This window comes from Etheostoma cragini, chromosome 15 (genome assembly GCF_013103735.1).
Source record: "Etheostoma cragini isolate CJK2018 chromosome 15, CSU_Ecrag_1.0, whole genome shotgun sequence".
NCBI lineage: Eukaryota > Metazoa > Chordata > Actinopteri > Perciformes > Percidae > Etheostoma > Etheostoma cragini.
Window position 1 is genome coordinate 16,898,211 of NC_048421.1, and position 21,623 is coordinate 16,919,833.

Consider the following 21,623-nt stretch of genomic DNA (forward strand, 5'->3'; position numbering starts at 1 on the left):
CAACGTTGCAGCTCCACATAGCTTTCAGCTACTTTTTAATTTGGTTCAAAATACTCTATTCATAGCTCAAGGGTAGGTTAAGGCTCATTAAGTAACTGGCATAGTTCTTCTGGCCACACATGGTGATTTTATTTGCCCAGAAGCCTTCTGCTGCCACACCGTTTGCAATGTAAGTAAATGGAATTTTTTTTTGGTCTTCAAAGCATTGAATATGTAATGTTTAACAAATTTCACTAGTAATGTGCCCTTGCAGAAATTACGCCTCTGTAAATAAGGCTGATCCACAGACCTCGCTGTCAACAGTTTTCTTTTTGGAAGTATTCTCTACCAAACATTTAGAAACACAATTAGCAACAGTAAGGCCTGTGATTTGTGGTGGCGGCAGGGAGGCTAATAGCTAGATATGTGAAGTAAATAGTGAAAAGATGTTTCTTCATAATATGGCTGAACTTTTAATGTGAATTCCAACACAAAACTTTGAGACTTTTGAATTTAGCTGTAGTTGCAACAAAATGATATTTTCTCACTTCTTACATGATGCCAGTTCTCCAGTATCACTCTTCATAGTGTAAGCTAAAGTAATATTATGTAGCACCAGAGCCAATGATCTATCAGGGACACAATGATGGTTTTGGCATCAGTGTTCTTACTTAATGGGTAAGGTGACCAATCTGCCAACAACTTGATTTGGACACCTTTATGTTCCTATATTCACATTGCCATTTTTCTCTCCCTATATCTCTTCCAGGGAAAGTGAGAGGGGTGGGTGTTGCTCAGTGATACATGGGCACGTCAGTCTGGTCTCTGTGACCCAGACCAAGGCACCCTGCAGAGCCCCTCGTGTTCTGTCTTTTTTGCCGCTGGCCCCTCGGCTTGCTCTGCCTCCTCTTTCTCAGTTCACACCTTGCAAAAGGTGGACGGGCCAACCCTCTACTTACCCGGGCGCCGTCCGATAGGCGAGGGCGGCGAGGGCTGCGCTGTCATTGGCTGACTGCTGGTGAGAGTGCGATGCGGATTGGAGGATGTCGGGGGACTGGGATGAAGATCTGTGTAAGAAGGCGCTGGTGTTGGTGGAGGAGCTGTGCTTCAACTCCCCGAGAGGTTACAGCCAGAGTGAACGCTGCCAGGAGTTCAGCTACCTGCTGAGAGGTCGAAACAGACAACTGGACACAGGTAACTGACACACCAGGAGCTTCTCGTGATCTATTTCACAACGTCTGCATTTGTCAAGACTGACTCCTTGAGTATAAAGGAAGCTTTTCTTCGGTTTGCTATCAGAGGATTCAAAAGTTTAAACCAAGACTAAGGCTACATTCAATAACCGCCTACCTTACTAGCAGTACTTGATACTTGATACTAGCAATGATTTGGCCAATATGTAGCATGTAGTATGCAGTCTGCAAACAAAAATCCTGTTCTGATTAGAAAAATAATCTAGAGTATGCATTGAACCAAAGTACCTTGCCTACTGTGTCCCACAATGTGGCGCCTAAGATTGTCATTGCCAGTGGCTACTTACGTTATTGTGCACATGACAATTAAAGAACTTTGAACCTTAAACATCGCAAAGTGCTGGAACGCCTGTGCACCAGAACTGCATTTGACGGTTTCATTCAGCATACTACAGACAAAGGCAATGTGCGTTATACTGTATGACATACATACTTGGTGTGTTCGCGTGCTTACCATTTGCTTATCAGCAGGAAACACAAACTAGACCTAAAGCTAATGGGATTGTCTTTACCTTTGCAAGTATTTAATCATAAACCAAAGTATTAGACAAATCAAAATTTTTACCTGACGATGGTACTAGCTGAAAAGTTAGGGAACCACCAAAGCGGTTACAGTTCAACCAGAAGGAGACATAAATGTCCGTACAAAATTTGATGGGAAACTATCTAATAGACAGACCAACATTTCCATCCCTAGAGCCACGCCGCACCATGAAATATGCTTCAGCCTGCCTTAAAGCAATACTTCACCCGAAACGTACCCCTCTAATATCGAACGCTTTGAAAGGTGGTTTGTACAAATTGGCAGTTTCTTCCTTGACAGAGAATCAAGGCTGTGGTCACCTTGATTAATACTAGGTAAAATGTATTCCAAATATAATGACCTTTTACAATGGATATAACAGGACTCTTTGATTCCCAAACTCTTTGATTGGGAATTGCTTCAAGGAACTGATCACTCCTCCATTGGGCTCCATTGAAGTATCCCTATATGGTCTAAAGCACACCCTGCCAAGACCAAAAAAATAACATATGGTATGTTTTTCATGAAAGGGATAAAAGAATATTGGCTCTAATTATTCTTTTAAAATCATCAGTAGAATCATTTCAGGATTGCCTCGGCAGTCGCGGACACAAACAGCAACATGACACATATTAGACTTTCAGCTATGAGAAGGCAAATGCTAAGATAGAGATTGTTAGAGGCAATGTGCACTCAGAACAACAGACCATGAAATATTCATCGGCTAGATAGAAATGGCTACGCTACAAGTCCATTCCATTTATTTTACGAGACCCAGAAGAGTCTCGGTAGAATTCTGTGATTGTTATCTCAGAGCTGGATTGAAAATATACGGTATACATTTATTCTTTATTTTACCAAACACCAAGTAGGTGCATAATGCTGCATCGTGGAGTGTATTGCGAGCAGAGCATTGTGTGTGGGTTTTCATTGAAGCATTAGGAAGCGCAATGCACTGTTATGCAGATTAGCGTGGATATCTGTGGCTCAGTGTAGATTAGCCTGGATTGGCTGCATGTTGCCTCTGGAGATTTGGATGGCTCTGTGAAGAAATGTCACACCATGGTTTGAGGCGTTGGCCTGCCTCGCTTACCAGCTGTGATTTTTTTTGGTGTTTGCTGACAGAAGTCTCCAAAGCCTCTGAGGACGGCGACCAAAGCTGTCAGCGAATGCCTTGTGTAAGCAACGGAGATGGGTTTGATGTGGAGCAATGTACAACTCCCAGTGGACTTGCATCAGTCGCTGATTGACAGGGAGACTCAGTCTCTCTTCACGGTACACTTCAGAGGCCTCCTACCCACCCACCTAACCTGCCCGATTGGCTTTTTATGCTTTGTGGATTAGCGATGGATCTTTGGCAGGATCAGTGCTCATGAAGGTACAGCGCCTGCCCTAAAGAGAGACAAATGGAGCCGAGTGGTTAGGCCCCCCGACAGTCCCTGTGCACTTTTGATCACAGCCGTCTTATCAGCGCACCCTGATCTGCCAACCGCACACAACCTACTCCTCTGCCTGCTCGCTTTGTTTTTCCCTCTCCGGATCAATACATTAACCTTTTTCATCCTTAAACCCCTCCCCTTTTTATGTTGTGTTCTAAATCATTGTCAGGTTGTTTCCCTCCATCGCTCTGTTCCAGGCTTTTTCTCTTTCTCCCTACCATTGCCTCCTTGGTTTCTACTCTTTCACACATGGCATGGTAGTTGCATTGACTTTATCAACCCTCCTACCTTCCTCCCACTCCTCCTCTGAGGAAACGAAAGGGGGAATGAACCCAGTCGGCCTATATGTCTGTTTCAACATGTGCAGCAATCTGTTTTCAACCCTCTCCCTGTCTTTCCGGCCCTGTTGGCCATTCTGTGCTTTGGATCGTTTTCCCTTTCACTCCATTTCCCTTCATCATTACTGTCCTTTCTTGATATCTTCGACCTCATCCTACCTTCCTTGGCCTTGTTTCCTTCCCCCCCCGCTTCATCACTTTGCCTTCCTCCCGTCTTCTAATCTCCATCGTCACACACTTTCTTTCCTGGCTCTCTCTTCCCTTTTTATCCCCCTTTCCATTCCTTGTTTGTATCTTCCTACGCTGTCTCATTCACCACCGCGACCGATCGATGTACCCTCGCCCATCCCCCACCTCCGCGGCTCCCCCAATCATATCTTTTGAACAAGTGCTGATTAATGACATACACAGACTGATGAATAATTCACCAAAGATAGAGCGAGGAAGGAGAGGAAGAGAAGGGGGGGGGGATACATATAGGAAGCAGTGACGAGCAAAGAGACAGTCGCTGAGGAGAGGAACACAGTCAAAGCGTGCAGAGGCAGACAGCATGGGAAGAGAATTATTATAGCGAGCAATAAGGGGTGCTTGAAGGGATTATATGGAGGAGAGATTGAAAGACAAAGAGAGGGGGGGGGGGGGGGGGGGGGGGGGGGGGGGGGGTGGAGACAGAAGGCGGACCAAATTCCAGAAGATGTACCCCAGGGCTGGAGGATTGGCTGCTGTTGTCTTGTTTTCCCTCAGTCTTGTTGTCAACCTGTTACAGACTCAAATTTAATTCTCTTCTGTGTGATTTAACACAAAAAAAAACACTTTGTGTCTTGTTTGTGCACATAAAGCCAGTCTGAATGAAAGTAAATTGAAGGAAAAAGGGGTTAAAGAAAAGGAAGCCTTTATAATGCATCTGGTTCAGGAAACCTTTTGCTCTGATGGTAAGTTGTTCATTGTTGTTCTACACAAAGGACATGATTGGCCTGCACGCAAACAGGAAGATGTTAATTGGTGGCCCTTATCTAGACCGAGCCCAACATGGCGAGAGGCAAAAATTCCAGTTAGACGCTGCAAGGTGGGGAAGCGTACTCGGTTTGCAAAATCGGCACACTGTATCGTAATGAGTCTTCTCGGTCTCCTTACAACCTATGAATATTAATGTCCAGGGCTCTTGGCCTATAGTTCATTTTGGGCTCTGATTGGTCCTTTTGTCAGACCCAAAACATGCTATTTATAAAGAGACTTCAAACGGCACAGGATAATTATAAATATTCATTGTATATTTAGTCTATTTATTTATAAATATTCATGGCATATTTATAGGGTATTTTAATAATAATTTATGAATTTATGAATGCACGTATGATAGGCTCTGATGTGCACTTCAAAATCATAAACAGAACTACAAACGTTCCCTACTGTAGCTCTGGAGCTGGTGTCGACTCTCTTTCATTTCTGCTCTCTTTGACAGAGGCTGATGGTGGAACTGTCCGGCAGGCTGGTGCTGAAATGGCACTTCTTTTCTATTCTGTACACTTTTTCATCCAAATGAGTCATACTCCACCCTCCCCAACACACATATCCTTCACCGCCCCATTTTCAAACCCCCAATCCCATCCTTCTCTCAAACCCAATCCTTGAGCCGTCATAGATAAAAAAACAAAAACATAACCATGGGGAAATGCAGGATGACATTGCACAGAGATTGCCATCGCATCATTGTGGGTGTTTATTTTTATTTTTTAGTGTTAATATCCACTCTGCCACCGTTTGCCCCCATTTTAAGCTCAGGATTCAAATGTGGGCTATGAGCTTCAGGGGACGGTTGCATCAATTTAGGCTTGCAGCGGGTTTCTTCTCCTCCTCTGTGATTTGGGACTTTTAAGACGTTGTCATGCTGTTAATGATGTCTGTGTGTGTGTGTGTGTGTGAAGGGGATGTATGGATTGATGATCATGCAGTTGCTAACTCCTGATATGTTAGGCATAGATACCAGGTGTGTGCTAGTAGCATGGCTCTATACAGGCCTGTCTCTCTGTCCACTTTGGTCCAAAGTGAGACATCGTAATAACTTTTGGATGGATTGGAATCAAAGTATTTACGGGCATCAATTTTCCCATCTTGACAATGAATCCTTCTGACTTTGGTGATCCCCTGACTTATTCCTCCAGGACTACCAGGAGGTTCACATTTGTGGTTTTGAGTGAAATGTGTCAACAGCTATTGGATGGGTTGCCATTCGCGCCCCCCTCAGGATCCACTAATGGCGTTGGTGATCCCTTTACTCTACATTTGGCACCCTCGACTTTTTATTTGATATTCTGGTTGATGACCTAAAGTGTGGGCGTTCAGTCTCAGCTGGAGTTTTTTAGTGATAATTAGCAAGTGTTAGCATGCTAGTAAATTACACTGGTGAAGATGCTAAACACGCTAAATATCATCATGTTAGCCTTTTTGGTGTGAGCATATTAGCTTACTGATGTTAGCATTTAGCTCAAAGCACTGCTGTGCCTAAGTATAGCTTCACAGAGCTGTTAGCATGACTTGTAAAAGCTATATTCTCTTCATGCGTCTTCTTTCTTTCTCTGTAAATACATACATAGTCATGCATGCCTTCTGCTTGTTAAATCCTTTGTTTATCTATTTCCTTATTTTCTTCTTCCTCCCCTCCATGTCTTCCTTTTTGTCCACTGTAGAGATCTCTGTCAGTCTGCTGTCGGTCATCGTGACATTCTGCGGCATCGTCCTCCTCTCCGTCTCCCTCTTCGTCTCCTGGAAGCTCTGCTGGCTGCCATGGAGGGACAAGGAGGGCGGAGGCCTGAGCCTGACATCGGGGTTGCTGCCCGGAACCGCCGGTGTTGGAAGCCTCGGAGGCACCGGGGGCTCGTCACTCTTACCCCCCTTGCTGCAGAGGAAGGAGGGCCACTCCTCGTCCTCGCTCTACCCCTCCCTGGGCCAGCAGGGCCAGCACCACCCCCATTTCTCTGACCTGGTGGGGCTGGAGAGGGGGGAGGTCGGAGGTGTGGTTGGGGGTCCACAGGAGACCCAGGAGCCCTCTTACTTGGATATGGACTCCTACCCCAACAATGCTGGTGAGAGTGGGAGCAAGCTTACAGACACCCTTAATCCCAGTCTGACTGTAAGAGTAATGTAATGCCCAGTCAATAACTTCTCATATTAATATACTCTCCGGGTACTTAATTTAATAAATTTACGTTCAGTAAAAATAATGAATCTGGGCTGCAACAGTGTGATGAATGCTGACCATTATTGAATATGCAATGTATATGGCTTTTCTTTCAGTATTGCTACATTCAAAGAATATTACTTTTTCATGTTACTGGCCTAGTCTCTTATTACATTTGGATAGAAGTAGTCTGTGACAAAAGATGACGTTTTAGTTTCAACCGTTTGTTATTAAAGGATTCATTTGTTTATTTCTAAGCAGAACACTGTGCAGAGACATGTAATTGCCTTTTAAGATTCCCATTGCTAACATGTTAACACACAGTTCTTCCAGACATTATTATCATGTAATAACGGAGTCCTGTTTCTGGCCACCTGGGGAATATAACCACTATAATTACTTTTCTTTTAGCTCTGTTTGGCCTCTTCAAACCTCTGACAAAATCAGTTGCCTGAAACCACTGAACACAAATTCCATGCAAGCACTGAAACTGAACCAAACAGAAAATGTGCCATGAAACAAAAACAATGAGCTCCAAAGCGTGTTAGAGCTGCCAAGTTGGCTCATAATTCAGTGTAGGTTTTTTACTACAAAACACCCTTTTACACTACCACAGTCTTTTGATTTAATGTCTAAAATAAATAAATATACAACCAAATATGCAATATGTAGGTCAAAACATTTATTGATCAATTTGATGATTTACAGAAAATTAATTTTGAGAATCAAATTCCTTTTTTAACTTGTTTTCTTGCATTTAAAATAATAAATAATAAATAAAATTTAAAACAAAATAATAGTTTCATCCTTAACACAAAAACACATAAAGCTATTGATTGATTCAGCTTTAAAATAACTTTCCCAGAAAGCATGTGATAGTAAGGTGGTTGAAGTCGGCCAGTTCAGCTCAACAGGATAAATAAGGAGCCATTAGAACAAAAAGCAATTTTCAGGATGAGATATAGACTGTTATAAACTGGTATGACAGAGATGCTTAGGACCTGGTTTGATGAAACAGCTCAGGTAACAACTATGAATTTTTACTGTTGTACTGCTGTTGTATTTATTCTGGCTGTCAACAGTCTGGTGCAGGTTGTTAATCATCACATTCACAGTCAAAAGTTGCTCTCTGGCTTTATTGCAGTTGGATGTGCCTTCTTTTGTATCCTTGTGTTGTGCCTTCCATGCTGGCTCATGTTCTTCTAATGCTAACATGTCTTCCTTCCCTTCACTCTGCTAGTAAATCACTCTCCGTTAAATCAATATAATACAATCAACATTATCAATGATGCCGACCCTACATGGCAGCAAAACAGACATTGCTCTGGGCCGCTGTAATGACCAAGGCCGCTATAGCACTGACAAAAGAGACCCGTGAGTCATCGAAGATTGTTTTCCCCACTTTGTCACTCTGTTAGGAACTCTGAAGCTGAGTCAGACGTCTCCCGATGTCCCCAACTCAGAGGTTGGAGCCCAGCCTGTTAAAGACCTGCCCAACGCTCACTCCCAGCAGCAGGTCACCTCCCGGTCAGTACCGAGTGTGTGAGTGTACCGGGCGTGTCTGTGGGTTTAAAAGAGTGTGTACATTTTTAATGAATTTTTCAAGTGGCGTAGTTGCTCTGTTGTGTCTTTCTGTTTTGACACAGGAGTGACCCTTAACCTCCAGGGAGTGATCATTAATGGGAAATCAATTGAAAAACACATGACTGAAAAATCGTTGGCTTTAATCTCGCTCAGCTCTAATGAAGACTTCAAAGTCTGTAAATCATCTAGGACTTTGTGTGAACCTCTTCACATTAGTTTAATTTTGCAAACCTTCCATTTGTTTTAAAACTGGCGCTGATGTTTTATATATCCAAAGCACAGCTGCATTTCATTCGACAAAAACAGAAAAAAACCTACAGACAACCTACTATTTTTTTAACAAAAGTTGTGTTTTTTGTGTGTGTGTGGTTTGAAGCACCATCATCACACAACTAACTTTGATTTCATAACACTTTCTATGATGCGTGCATGTGTAAAAAAAGGTGTGTCCTTATGCAAATTAAAAACTCCATTTAGGTGGTATACTCCCCCCTGCATCTCTGATTAAGCTGCTGAATCACAACGTTGTGTTTGCTGCACTCTCCACTTAATATTCCCCCTCTGAGCTCTATTGTATCTGTTTAGGCCCAAGCCCATGACTCACCAGCTCTCCAGTCCTGATTTCCATGGCGAGGAGAAGGAGCAGGTGACCAGCATTGGGCAGATCAAACCGGAGCTCTATAGGCCCAAGGGCGACCAGGGCGAAGGCAAACAGGGCGACAACTGCGGCAAGATCAGCTTCCTCCTGCGCTACGCCTTTAAGTAAGTCAAAGAGCTTACATCCAAACAACCTGCTCACTCCGTCAGTGTCCTCCTCTGTAAAACATGTAGCCTCTGAACATTAATAAATCATTGATCATTCTAAGATCTAAAGTTAACTGTAACATCACCACGAGGTTGACGATGCTGCTTCAGTGTCTGTGGGGAGACCCATTGATTTGCTGTCACCTCTTGCTTTGATCAAAATAGTGCAACACACAAAACCTTTCTATAGTTCTTCCTGTAGCTGTCACTGTTTTTCATGGCAATCCAGTCATAGCTGTTGATATATTTCAGTGTGGACCAAAGTGGAGGACCGGCTGACCGACATTGCCACTAACGCAACTAAAAGCAATAGATAAATAAATAAATACATAAATTCTGCATTATGTGGATGCTTGGGATAGCTGTGCACGGCTTGGAAAATTGGATCCTTAAAAATGCGGTTGAACATTGTTTCTTGAATCCAACACTGAGTGGAAGTACCAGCACCTGCAGTTTTGCTTGTCTCCGGTGAACGTTGATGCGTCTGCTTTTGCATCACTTTGATCATTGGGTGTGCATTTGTTCAAACACTAAGTCAGAGGGCTACAAACAGACGCCGGTTTGCTGAATTTCTTCATGGCACAGAACAGAGAGAGGGTGCAATATATTTTAGCGTGGTTATCCTCTTCCAGCGTTAACATGCAATACCACTAAGATGAGATGTGAGGGGATACTAGCTGTTGTCTCGACTGTGGTCTCTTTTGTTTATGGTAATCGTACTGACACATTAATGTTTAAAAAGCAGCAGTGGTGTCTTTTATGAACTGTGTGGCACAGATTTCTTTAGTTACTTTCATTTAGCTCCTTTGGCCATCCTCTATTGAATATTCTCTGCTTGATAATTTGAGTCTAAGTATGTAATTGGTGGGTGCCATGCTGTGAGGACTGGGTGATGGGAGAGTGTGTGTATGAATATGTGTGTGTGTTTGTGTGTTGTAAGCCAGGGCAGCTGTGTGAGTGTGCAGCTCACTTGCTCGGCCTGTCCGTGGCTCTGCTGGCTGTCCCCCATTTCTGCCTGCCCTGACATGTCGAAACATTACAACAGGCGAAAGTGCTGATGGTCAGAAAAGAAAGGGAGCGAGAGGCCGTTACAGTCATGAATTATATATGGCGAGCCACTTTAAACAGCAGCCCATGTCAACACATAATAACCAGACTGGGTTATAGATGGAGTTACAGATACAGAGAAATGGCATGGGAGTTAGACAGACAGGAAGGTTAATGATGAAAACTATTCATGTGTCCCTTATTCCCATTTATAAAGTCACAAGATAATTTATGTCGTGCTGCAGTTGCCTGCCATTACACTTGAGGGAAATTGTTTTCATGAGAGGAGTAGAAGAAAGAGAGAGGGGGACTGAGGAGTAAATAAGAAAGGTTAGAGATGTAGTGTTGGAAGGTCTATATGTATGTACATGTAAAGGGGTAAGCACTGGGACTGTGATAAGATTGGTATGTTAATCTGTGAAACCCAGCTGTTTGAAGTGTAACAGTCAGAGCAACGGTGTCAATCCTCAGATCTTCATATCCTCTGGGAAAGGCATTTCTATTGACAATCCCATTAAAAGCTGACACATTTCCACTGTGGGAATAACAGCTAGCTTCTGGGTATTGTCTGCCGGTAATAAGGCCGTGAATTTCCCCTCCGTGCTCCAGCAGTAATAGGTATACTCTGCAGTATGCCTCACAGATTGTGTAAAAAACCTTGGTTTGGATTCCTGCTCATGTCTTGTTCTGTAATACACGTGAGTGCAGGACAACCTTCAACCGTGGCCTTGTAACAAACAACAAAAGCAGGAAAATTCATGAGGGATGTTTGTTTTTATACACAAGCTTCCTGTCGCTTTCAATTATTTTACATTTTTTATTTTATTTCTCTACTTGCCACGAACCACACTGGCTAATCACAGCGACTGCAGAGTCTCTACCACCAGCATGTCTCAAAATCATACCGGATTATAGATTGGTAGATACATATTTGAATTGGTCAGGGTTTTCTGGTTAAAATTTGCATCTAGCTGATCTAGAATTTTCCTCCAGCAATTTTCCCTGTATATCATCTCCCTGATTTGATGTGATTGCAGAGTGGGCATATTTACCCGATTGCATTAATTGGATGTGATTCAGAGGTAAACACGTGTCCGGATTGGCCGCGGTTATGTTATCAACAAGCGTATCTTATTTGTGATTGGTACACATGGACCTAAGACGTTGGCAGGGTCACTGTTGGCATTTACCCTGCTCATCATGCCTCAGCCCCAAAGTTCACAGTCCTCTCCTAAAGCAGCTAATGAAGTGCTGACACACTGGTTAACGCAGGGAGACACAGTCTAACGAGGTCTGATTAAAGGCCTCCGAGCCGTCTTCATCTTCATCTGGTAATTAAATGCATAATAAACACTGCAGCCGTGACTCAGCATCAAGCATTTGAATGTAAAGACGTGTGTATTATGTCTGCTCACATGTGTCCTTATGCTTGCTTGCATGAGTGTGTGTGTGTGTGTGTGTGTGTGTGTGTAAAAAAAGACTCTTGCTACACTGCTTACATGTGCAACTGTGACTAAGTATGTTATGGTTTTGTCAATACGAGGACTAAAGCTGTCAAAGCATTCAAATGTATTCATCTACAGGCCTATTTGCTATATTCAAGCCAATTATCCCAGAAAGAAGCACTAGTGTACAATATGATATTCTTTTTGGGCAGTTTATTTAGTGAAATAACACTTATCAGTCAGCTGGCAGAAATCTGCAACAATTTGGATTAATTGTTTGAATCATTTACCAAAAAAACGCTGCGTCTCCCTGCTTCTCACATTGGAATATCTGCTGCTTTTCTCTTTTTTTTTTTCTTTTTTTTTTTACAAGTAATCTGATTATCTTTGGGTTTTGGAGTAACAGTTGAAGTTTTCACTTTGAAATCAAGAAATCTGTGATGGGCATTTTTTATTATTCACTTTTAAGGACCAAATGACAAATCAAGAAAATCATCAGCACATGGATGAAAGTAGTTGGTAGTCGCAGCCATACATTATTAACATAACTGAAATCATAAGTCTATTTTATTGCGCTGTTTACAAATAACACTGAATTATAAAGCATCCATTTAGCAACTTTTAGCATCATTAATAAACTGAATTACTTAGATTTCTACCAATTTTGGAGTGGTAGCCACATCCAAATCTGTAATTTAGATTTGGGTGTGGGGGCTAAATCTTTGCTGGATTACATTCCCTCCAAATGAATAAGGATAAGAAGCTAATAAAACACATATTATTTGTACTGTACTACAATGAAATCAAAGAAAAATGCTCCATTATAATCAGTTTAGACCAGCGTTTCCCAACTTGCTTCGGCTGTGACCCTGTGATATAGAAACATGCCTACCTCCAAGCCCTCATTTTGCCTCATTTCATTTGAATATTTCTTGTAGTATTTAACAAAGAAAACTATCCCCTGAATAAACATGATATTGTGTAGCAGTATTTTGTCTGTATCATTTTCTATCCTAGTAATCACCACGCCACCCCTTAGATTCATCTCTCTCCCAGTTTGGGAACCAGTGCTTCAAACATTCAGTGCAGTACTGGTTAAAATATACAGGAAATATGTAAATCAAACAAATAAGTTGAAACTTACAACTTAGTGTGAATCTTTTATGTATCTCTTAATCGTCAACATCTGTGTGCGTGAGGCCCAAAGTGAGCGTGGAAGGAAGGCTGCTGTGTTAAGGATTATTAATGAGCTCAGCTTTGGCCTCTCTCAGTGGCTGTACTGTACATCTGTGCTTACATTTAACATTGCTGATAGTGCAACATGATACAGCTGCAGGGGTGACACACACACACACACACACACACACACACACACAATTTCGGTTATTCATAGCTTCAGAAAAACAAAACCTCCCACACCATTATAAGTGCACACAGCTTGCATAGGGGTGTGTGTGTGTGTGTGTGTGTGTGTGTGTGTGTGTGTGGATGGGGGGATCCTGTCTGGGTCTCAGTTTATCTGTGTTTATGTGTGTCTCAGTACGGAGCAGTTGGTGGTGAAGATCCTAAAAGCTTTGGACCTGCCAGCGAAGGATGCCAACGGCTTCTCTGACCCGTACGTCAAGATCTACCTACTGCCAGACAGGAAGAAGAAATACCAGACCAAGGTGACGCCCACTTTCACCACACTCACCTGTATCCTCAGTAGAAACAAACAGACCAACAAAAAAAAAAAACTCAACATTTAAACATCACCAGGTCTGACTTGTTATTTTTTCTCGGCCCGTTTCCTGCTGCTCTGATGACCCAGCCGTCTCATGGGGAATCATTACAGTTTCACTAATGTAATCTAATATAACCTAATCTAATCTGGGGCATAATTTATTCAACATAATGTGCCTCAGACTATTACGCACTGCTACTCAACTCCTGTTTGTTTTTCTGGTATTTGAGGACAGTGTGGTCAATATTTGAGTACATTTCGGAACGTTCTGTACCAGAAAATGTACGCTTGGCTCTCAAAATATCCTCCTCTCGTTTAATTTATTCTCCATGGAGGAGCTCAAGATGTATGAGGTCAGTAGCCCCACAGATGTGAGTTGTAGTTCAAAATTTGATCGTATACATCAGCAGTATTTGCCCACCAGGAAAGTGTGACAATGAAGCTGTAGCAGTTTGAAATGTCTCCCTTTTGGTTTCCCCCTTTGTGTGACTGTCTCCTGTATATCACAGACGCCCCTTCAGCCATTGAAATGAGTGAATGCTTCAGTCATTTGCATAATACTGCTCCTCTTTTGTTTCGAGTTTAGATGATTGTTTCAATTTAATCACATCCCCATTAACATGCAATTTTTACACCACTCATATTTTGCCATGCTTTTATCCCTTTCAACTAATTTCAAAAGAGAAACACACATCACCTATATTAGCTGTTGGTGCTTTTGTGTTCCTGGTTTCAAAAGGCACAGCGTCTCTATCTCCAGCAGCTGCATGTTAAATCCAGAGCTAACAAGTAATCATCAAGTGCTAATAAGCTGGAGTGACAGACCCACTCATGCAGCCACAAAAGTTGGATTTGGAAAATCGAGTGCGTGTCTCATTTTAATTATCCCCAGCTTTATTGCATGACAGCATTTACGCCAAATGCTTTCATAGCAAACACATCCCACCACTGAATCAACAAATAGTTGTGTTGAAGATTGAATGAGATTGAAGACACATTTAAATATCCTCGTGATGAGCAGGAAATTACAGCCGCTTGATTTAAATCTGATTTAAAAGGATCCATTTTATTTCACCTGTTACTGGGGTGACAGATTTAAAAGGCTGGAAACACAACATACGGTTAAAATAGAGGTGAACCAAATAAGAATACCAGCAGTTACCAATGGGAAATGTGTTTGACCATTTAAAAGAAAGATATCCTGTACGTACGCTCTACGTGTTGCATAAACTGAATTTAGAGTTTTCAATTTAGTTTTAGGTCTTTATTTAATTTCAGCAGGTTTGATTTGATTAATTTGAGGAAGAAATTCCCTTTTTCTCCCTCTGGCTGAGGCACGAGGTCCGGGTAGTACAGGCTGTTGTCTTCTCGTCAAAATTGCAAATTGAAATTGAAAACACTGTTGTTGACGTTTTTAATCAATGTTTTTTTTTTAATGTTTTTGTTCCTTTTTTCAATACTTTTGATGCTTTTTGTTCAATTTTTGTCACTTTTTTAATTTTTTCAACACTACGTAACACTACTTTCTTACCTTTAGTTTTACAGTTATTTTTGAAATTTATGTCGATAAACCTAATTTTTAGGAAATCATACCTAATGTTTGAGTTAGAAAAGCAAAAAATGGGAATTATTTGGACTTAAATTAAAGGAATGTATTGATTGATTGATAATCACAGACTGGAATATGTCAACTTTTAATCAATACTATTTCGAAACCACTTCAATTTATTTTTCAAATGCTATAAAATTGAATAAGACGCCCCAAAATGAATGAAAGTGGAGATTTGTACTTGCCAAAGAGCGTTGTCAAATCAATCAGGTTATTTGGGGGAATTACAATTGGGTAGTTAAAAAGAACATTGATACAGGAAAATGGGTCAATTTGACCCAAGGACAACATCCTCATGTTAATTATGTGGCCTTCTAGGACATTCTGTGTCCTGATATGTCTTTCTTTTAATTCTTGACACAATTTACACACAATAATATCTGTTTCACTACTTTCAGCACAATGTGATTTGTCCAGCCAGTTGACCTAAGATTTCATATTCACAAGTCTCTGGTAGCTCTTCTGTGACAGAAAAATAAATAAAAATGTCCAATTTGTTTTGAAAGAAGAACTAGGTGGTTAGCAGGAGCATAAAACAGGAAAACAGCACTTGTTGAACCTAAATCCTCAAATCTACGGAAAAAGATTTAGTACAACACAACAGCAATGAGAGGTCAGTGCCGAAGACAAAAAGACAAAAAGAGAAATTAGGATCTTGTCAATCACTGCTTTCGGAGAAAAGGATTTTTTAGATAAGTTGAGTTTTAGTTGAAGGATCAGACTTTTGCCGTGATGGTTACATTTGAGTCACAGATGAAAGCCACGAGACAAGAAGCCGGCAGGGCGTTTGACAGGACTTACTGTGTTGTTGAAGATATGTCCAGATTTCTCAGTGACTCCTCAGTGAAGATATCAAGTTGCATCTTGCGAAACATTAAAAATGCACTTCACTGGGCAGCAGATGGAACATATATTTTCCATATAGATGGAATTTCATGCCAGCAAAATGCAAAAAATCTTTGAGTATTCTGGACACATCTTCATAACAGCATTAGATGTTGTCAGACAACCAGCTGGGCTTTTCAAAACCTCTCTTTAATTTGTCTTCGAGGAGCCCTCAACTCATCTCGTCTGTGACTGGAATACTATCCTCAGTGCAACAGTCTCAAACGTAAAAATTATGGTTTAATGAAAGGCAGAAAAATAGGGGCTTGCTCAGAAAATGAATGCTTTAGATCAGTGGTTCTCAAAATTTTTCACATCAAGGACCCCTAAGCTGACACAAATTAGACCCCAGACTCCCATCTGATAAGACTTTGTCCCAGTGTCCCCTACCTAAAATTTAGCTTTTTGTTGTTTTATTACAGAAAGTGAATGAAACCCATGAGCCAAATAGTCATACAATCTGTCATTGTGTTCTTTATGGATGAAATTATAGTGAAAATAAATGAATCCCCTATTTGCTGGAGACCTCCTGGAACCCCTTCAAGGACCCCAGGGGAGAACCACTGCTTTAGATTAGCGCACACAGATTACTATGTAATTATTGAATATATAGCAATAAAATAGGCAAATGTGTAAATATAAGTGAAGAAGACAAGATGTCTGGGGATTACTGGGTAACAAGGCAGGAAAAATGTGCAGCAGTGTTGATATTTTATCTACATGTATGGTTTCATTTATTTTAAAAGGATGACGAATGATTAAAAAATACTTTTAGAATTTTTAATTATGACTGTTATTCATTTTAGGGTACATGTTTTTGTCGCTGTATTGTGGCGCGTTGCTTACATTTTGAACAGCTTAAACGTTATTTTCTGTATGTTTTCCCAACTGTTGAAAAACTTTCAGTATTAATTTCAGTCGAGGTAATAACCGTTACTTTTAGTATCTTACAATGAGGATGAAGCTTTGGAAATGTGGGTAAATAACCCTTATTACAGTGAGTCGGGGTATGTGGGCTGTAAAGGAAGAAGCCTCTTATTAACCCTCTTTGACTGTTATAGTGGTGTTAAAGGGTAAAATAATGTTTGTGTCCCCATTATTCTTTGTACTAATTGCCTTGTACCTACCCATTGGTACCCCATACTGTATTGACTGTAATGTACAGGCTGTATTGTAAACTGTTACTATACATTCCAACTGTCAGTCTGTCTGTCTCTCTCTCAGGTCCACAGAAAGACCTTAAACCCAGTGTTCAATGAGACGTTTCAGTTTGGCGTGCCGCTGAATGAGCTACATTCCAGGAAGCTGCATTTCTCTGTGTACGATTTCGACCGCTTCTCCAGACACGACCTGATCGGCCAGGTGGTGGTGGACAACCTGCTGGACTTCAGCGAGGGCAGCGGGGACAAACCCGTTTGGAGGGACATTGTGGAGGGCACCGCGGTAAGGATGAAGCTCTGCTGCAGAAATAACATAAAACAATCACATTCATTTGGAAGAAAAGGCCCACGGTAAATTAGATGAGATGGAACTTGAATGAGCTTTGTGGCAATATCGGGCTGTAGAAGCTGCAAGTTATGGGTCTGGGCTGCGGTGAGTTAGCCTGGTTCCACCAGACTCTCGTACATTTCATTTGTACAGTAGTTCTGAAGGGAAATGAAAATTGAGCTGAAGTACGTAGGAGGGCGGAGGCAGGCTGGTGTGGAGTGGGATAGAAGCAGGAATGGAGCTTATCAAACATGACACGAGTGACAGTTTTAATTCAAGTAGAAATGCATGCATTCATGATATGAAAATGAATCTCAATTTCATTTTGAATGAAAAAGAAAGGTACAAAGTGTTCAAAAATAGCCTTGCAGTATGAAGCCAAACTAAATATGAACATGAGTCCATACTGTAAAACAAGAAATATGTGAATATGCTGTTGCTGACGGAATCATTTGCAACATTTGCCCTGGATTCACTTTAACAGCTGACATGGGGCGTACATGCATACACACGTCTCAGATTCAGATTGCAAATATGAGAAAGATAAGATATTTAGAGATATAAGATAATGATATTTAATTTACAGATGTATAGGATAGTTAAACAATGTGCAGATTTAGTGTCCTACACTTTGTTCAGCTCATAATATCAATGCAACGGTGACTCTTCGGATGCAAAGAAAGGCCACAATCATTTGAATCTGATAAACAACCAGAAGAATGACTTTTAAATTGACCCACTACGTAATGCTGTATGTTCACATTTAATATATTATTAAATTTAAAAAATTGTAGGGTTCACAATCTCACAGAATTAAGGTATTCAAAAAGTTTCTAGTTTCTCTTTTTGGATCAAGATTCTGGTTTGGGCTTCATAAATGTCAATATTTTCTGTCCTTTACGATATTAAACTGAATATCTTTGAGTTGGGGCGAAAACAAGGCATTTGAGGACTTCAACCTGGGCTTTTGGAAAAACACAGATCCCCATGTTTCACCATTTTCTGACATTTTATAGACCAAACAACTAATCGATTAATAGAGAAATTAATCGACAGTGAAAATAATCCCTAGTAAAAGCCCCACTGTATTTCAGACACCAACATTCAAAATAAAACATTAACTTATTAACTTATTATCAACTGAGCCTCAATAGAAACAATCGCTCTCTCCTGTGGGATGATTATGATTATGATGATTATGTTCTGCCCTTCCCAAAAAAAGGAAATCTGGAGTTGAAAAAAGTTTTATACAAAATTGCAACCCTTGAAACGGCCTTTTGGAAGTTACATAAATAGGAATTAAAACCACATACACTACGGTGAAAGGTTTGGGGTCACTTAGAAATTTCCATTGCACTCCATTATAGACAGAATACCAGCTGAGATCAGTTGCATTGCTTTTTCTAACCAGGGCCGCAGTTTTCATATTACATCATGATTTTTTTTTAGTTCGTTTTTTAAAATTATATCAGATTAGTGAACAGAATGTGCCTTTGGAACATTGGATGAATGGTTGCTGATAATGGGCAATGTAGATATTGCATTAAAGATCAGCCCCCCACTCAGATCAGCTGGTATTCGGTCTATAATGGAGTGTAATGGAAATATGTAAGTGACCTTAAACTTTAGACCGGTAGTGTTCAATCAGTTTATAAATATTCCAATGCCATCAATTTGGTGCTATTATCATTCTCAAGATGAAGTATCTTGTGGTGGTTGCACTTACAGTTTCTTACAGGATTCAAATGATTACAGTCTTTCTTTGATTTTTTTATGACTCAAAGAAACATGTGCATTATTGTCTGTTGCCTGAGGGTCATATGCTGTATAGAGAGGAGTATGGAGGACAGAAATAGTGCAGACTGGAAAATGTCTCCAGTATAAATTAATTCGAAGTCTGGTATTGTCAAATCATGGCTCGGGAGAGTCCTGATAGATTACTGGAAAGGCACCGCTGGCCACATCCAAACTTTTTACCACGCAGCGTCCAAGTAGATTTATATGAAATATTCATAAAAGCCTATTAGCAAATTAGACAGAGCAAAGTCTTAGATTTTTTGGCATGGGTGTTTGACTTATTAAATAAGTTTAAAGCATCAGCCTCTCAGCATATTTTATTTAATGTTTCACCCGGGGAAGTATTGATTAGTGAGGCCCCAAGGAGTCATCATGCCACAGTGTGACCTGAATACCACTGGTGTCATTACTGCAGTGCCACTGAGACCACGGGCAGCCAGAAGATCAGGAGATGGGGGGGGTACAAAAAGCCTGAAGTACTGTCACCTCTACTTAACACTTTCCTCACTTGGGGACATTGACACATTGTCATATGATTAATTTACATTGACAACACTTCCCCTCTGCCTAAACACTCTGCCTGTCCGCATTAGGATGCCTGCTCTCACGCGCCGTCAGTCACACATGTAGCTCTTTTCTGGCTTTACAGACAATCATAGCAAACCGAAGGATATCTGTCAGTTTCTCCTATCTGTCCTATCCTATCTGTAGTGTTTTTCCTATCTGGCTCTGTTTCTGATGCCGTGTATGTGTGTGTGTGTGTCCCTGTTTTATTTCTGATCCCTGTCTGTGTGTGTGTGGTGACCTACAGGAAAAGGCTGATCTCGGGGAGCTTAATTTCTCGCTGTGTTACCTGCCCACTGCAGGCAGGCTCACTGCTACAGTCATCAAGGCCACCAATCTCAAAGCCATGGACCTGACTGGCTTCTCAGGTGAAGGATTAAAACACACACACACACACACACTCACACACACACTCATCATCCTGCTGCCAGACCTCCAGCCAGTAGTGTGACTGGAAACTCATTAAAAGGAAAAATATGACACAGAACAGCTTTAAAAAAACAGCCACTGGTGATGCATGTGAGTTAATTTAGGTCTATGTCTTATTCTGCTTGATAACTTTCTAAACATGCAGTGGAGATATATTTTATATGTAAACATCACAATGAAATATGATGCCAGTTTCTTGCAATGAAAGAGTACCTTTGATGTTATTTAGCGCCAAATGAAGAAGCTGAGTTTGTTCCATTTTGACTGAGGAATTAATGATGGGCAAAATGAACGTGTCCGGTATGTACCGGGTCAGTCTGTCGAAAGTACCTAAGGCTTATGAATCCCACTCATACTGCACACACGCTCGCATTTATCGTAGGGTAATGCTCCCAGGTGCAGTCACTTAAAACACAGGAAGTGGGAATAAGCGGGAATCTTCGTCTCAAACGAGGGTGTCAATGTAGGACTCCAGGTTAGAAAGACTGGCAGCTACTTACCAAACAAGATCAAATTTCTGCTACTTTACCCTCAAAAACACAGTCCTGTAACATCGTTGTAGGAGCCACGTATTGCATGTTGTTTGTTGATTATTGTGTTGGACACTTATACTGAAGGTGGTGGGCGTTTTCATGGCGGTTTAAGCAGAAGTGATGTGTTTGTTTGCTTCCCCTGTGCACCTGGGTTCTTTTGGGCTTTGACAGAGAGGGGGTGAGCCAGGGAGTGAACACTTTCTGTTGACCAACGCAATTATTTCTACTCACCAGGTTACTTTACAATTTAGTAACTGCAGTGCTGATTGTATTTTACAGGTAAGAAGGAGAATAAAATCATTGCAATACAATCTTGAGCGCGTCACAGTGTACAATTTGCATCTCTGACTCAAAATTTCCACAGGATGCAGAACGGCTGCGGATCCGCTCCGGAGCGGCGTCAGAGTAATTTGGTTTCCATTAAAGTCAATGTGTGTATTTCCACAAACTGCGGGACGGCTGTGTCCCAGCTGCGTCCCAGCTGCGTCCCTGCTCCGGCGATCCGCAGCCCTCCGGAGCAGACACGCAGAGCTTCCATTTTTTCCGGATGCCGAAGAGCTCCTCAGCCATCCAGCACACGGCAGATAGTGTGGGACAGGAGGTTGAGCCCAGAAACAAAATAAAACATCCAGTTAATTTTCAAAATAAAATAGATCGTGCTGATGCCATAAAATGAGTATTTTATCTTTTTTATGGACACTAATACATGTGGACTGGTAACGCATTAAAGAGTAGTTTTGTGGGGCAGGCAGCACTAGCTGACGAGTGTCCCAGAGACACCATATTTTGCAAAAAAATATGAAAGTTTTGATACATTCATGCGTATTAACTCAGAAGAACAGATTCTGTGAAAAGAAGCGGTTTGCCCATTACAACGATCTTTTGCTGTAAACCCTTAGCTTTTACTTGTATTATCATTACAGTTCACTGCTCCTGCAGGTAAAACCAACCAGGTTTGTGCAAAATAGAGATATTTCAAAGTCTATAAAATCACTAACTGAATTA

General features: G+C 41.2%; 1 protein-coding gene across 2 annotated transcripts in view; it reads left to right on the forward strand.

Moving 5' to 3' along the window:
• Positions 1-21,623, forward strand: part of syt3 (synaptotagmin III) — a 34,390-nt gene that overhangs the window by 6,109 nt on the left and 6,658 nt on the right. Inside the window, exons 3-9 of one of the 2 annotated variants that reach the window (XM_034893424.1) lie at positions 749-1,173; positions 6,220-6,615; positions 8,129-8,237; positions 8,880-9,056; positions 13,131-13,257; positions 17,032-17,250; positions 19,904-20,024. In XM_034893424.1, coding sequence (XP_034749315.1) covers positions 1,023-1,173; positions 6,220-6,615; positions 8,129-8,237; positions 8,880-9,056; positions 13,131-13,257; positions 17,032-17,250; positions 19,904-20,024 — 1,300 coding nt within the window. In that variant the 5' untranslated portion in view covers positions 749-1,022. The remainder of the gene's footprint in view (positions 1-748; positions 1,174-6,219; positions 6,616-8,128; positions 8,238-8,879; positions 9,057-13,130; positions 13,258-17,031; positions 17,251-19,903; positions 20,025-21,623) is intronic. The other variant, XM_034893425.1, reaches the window with a different exon arrangement.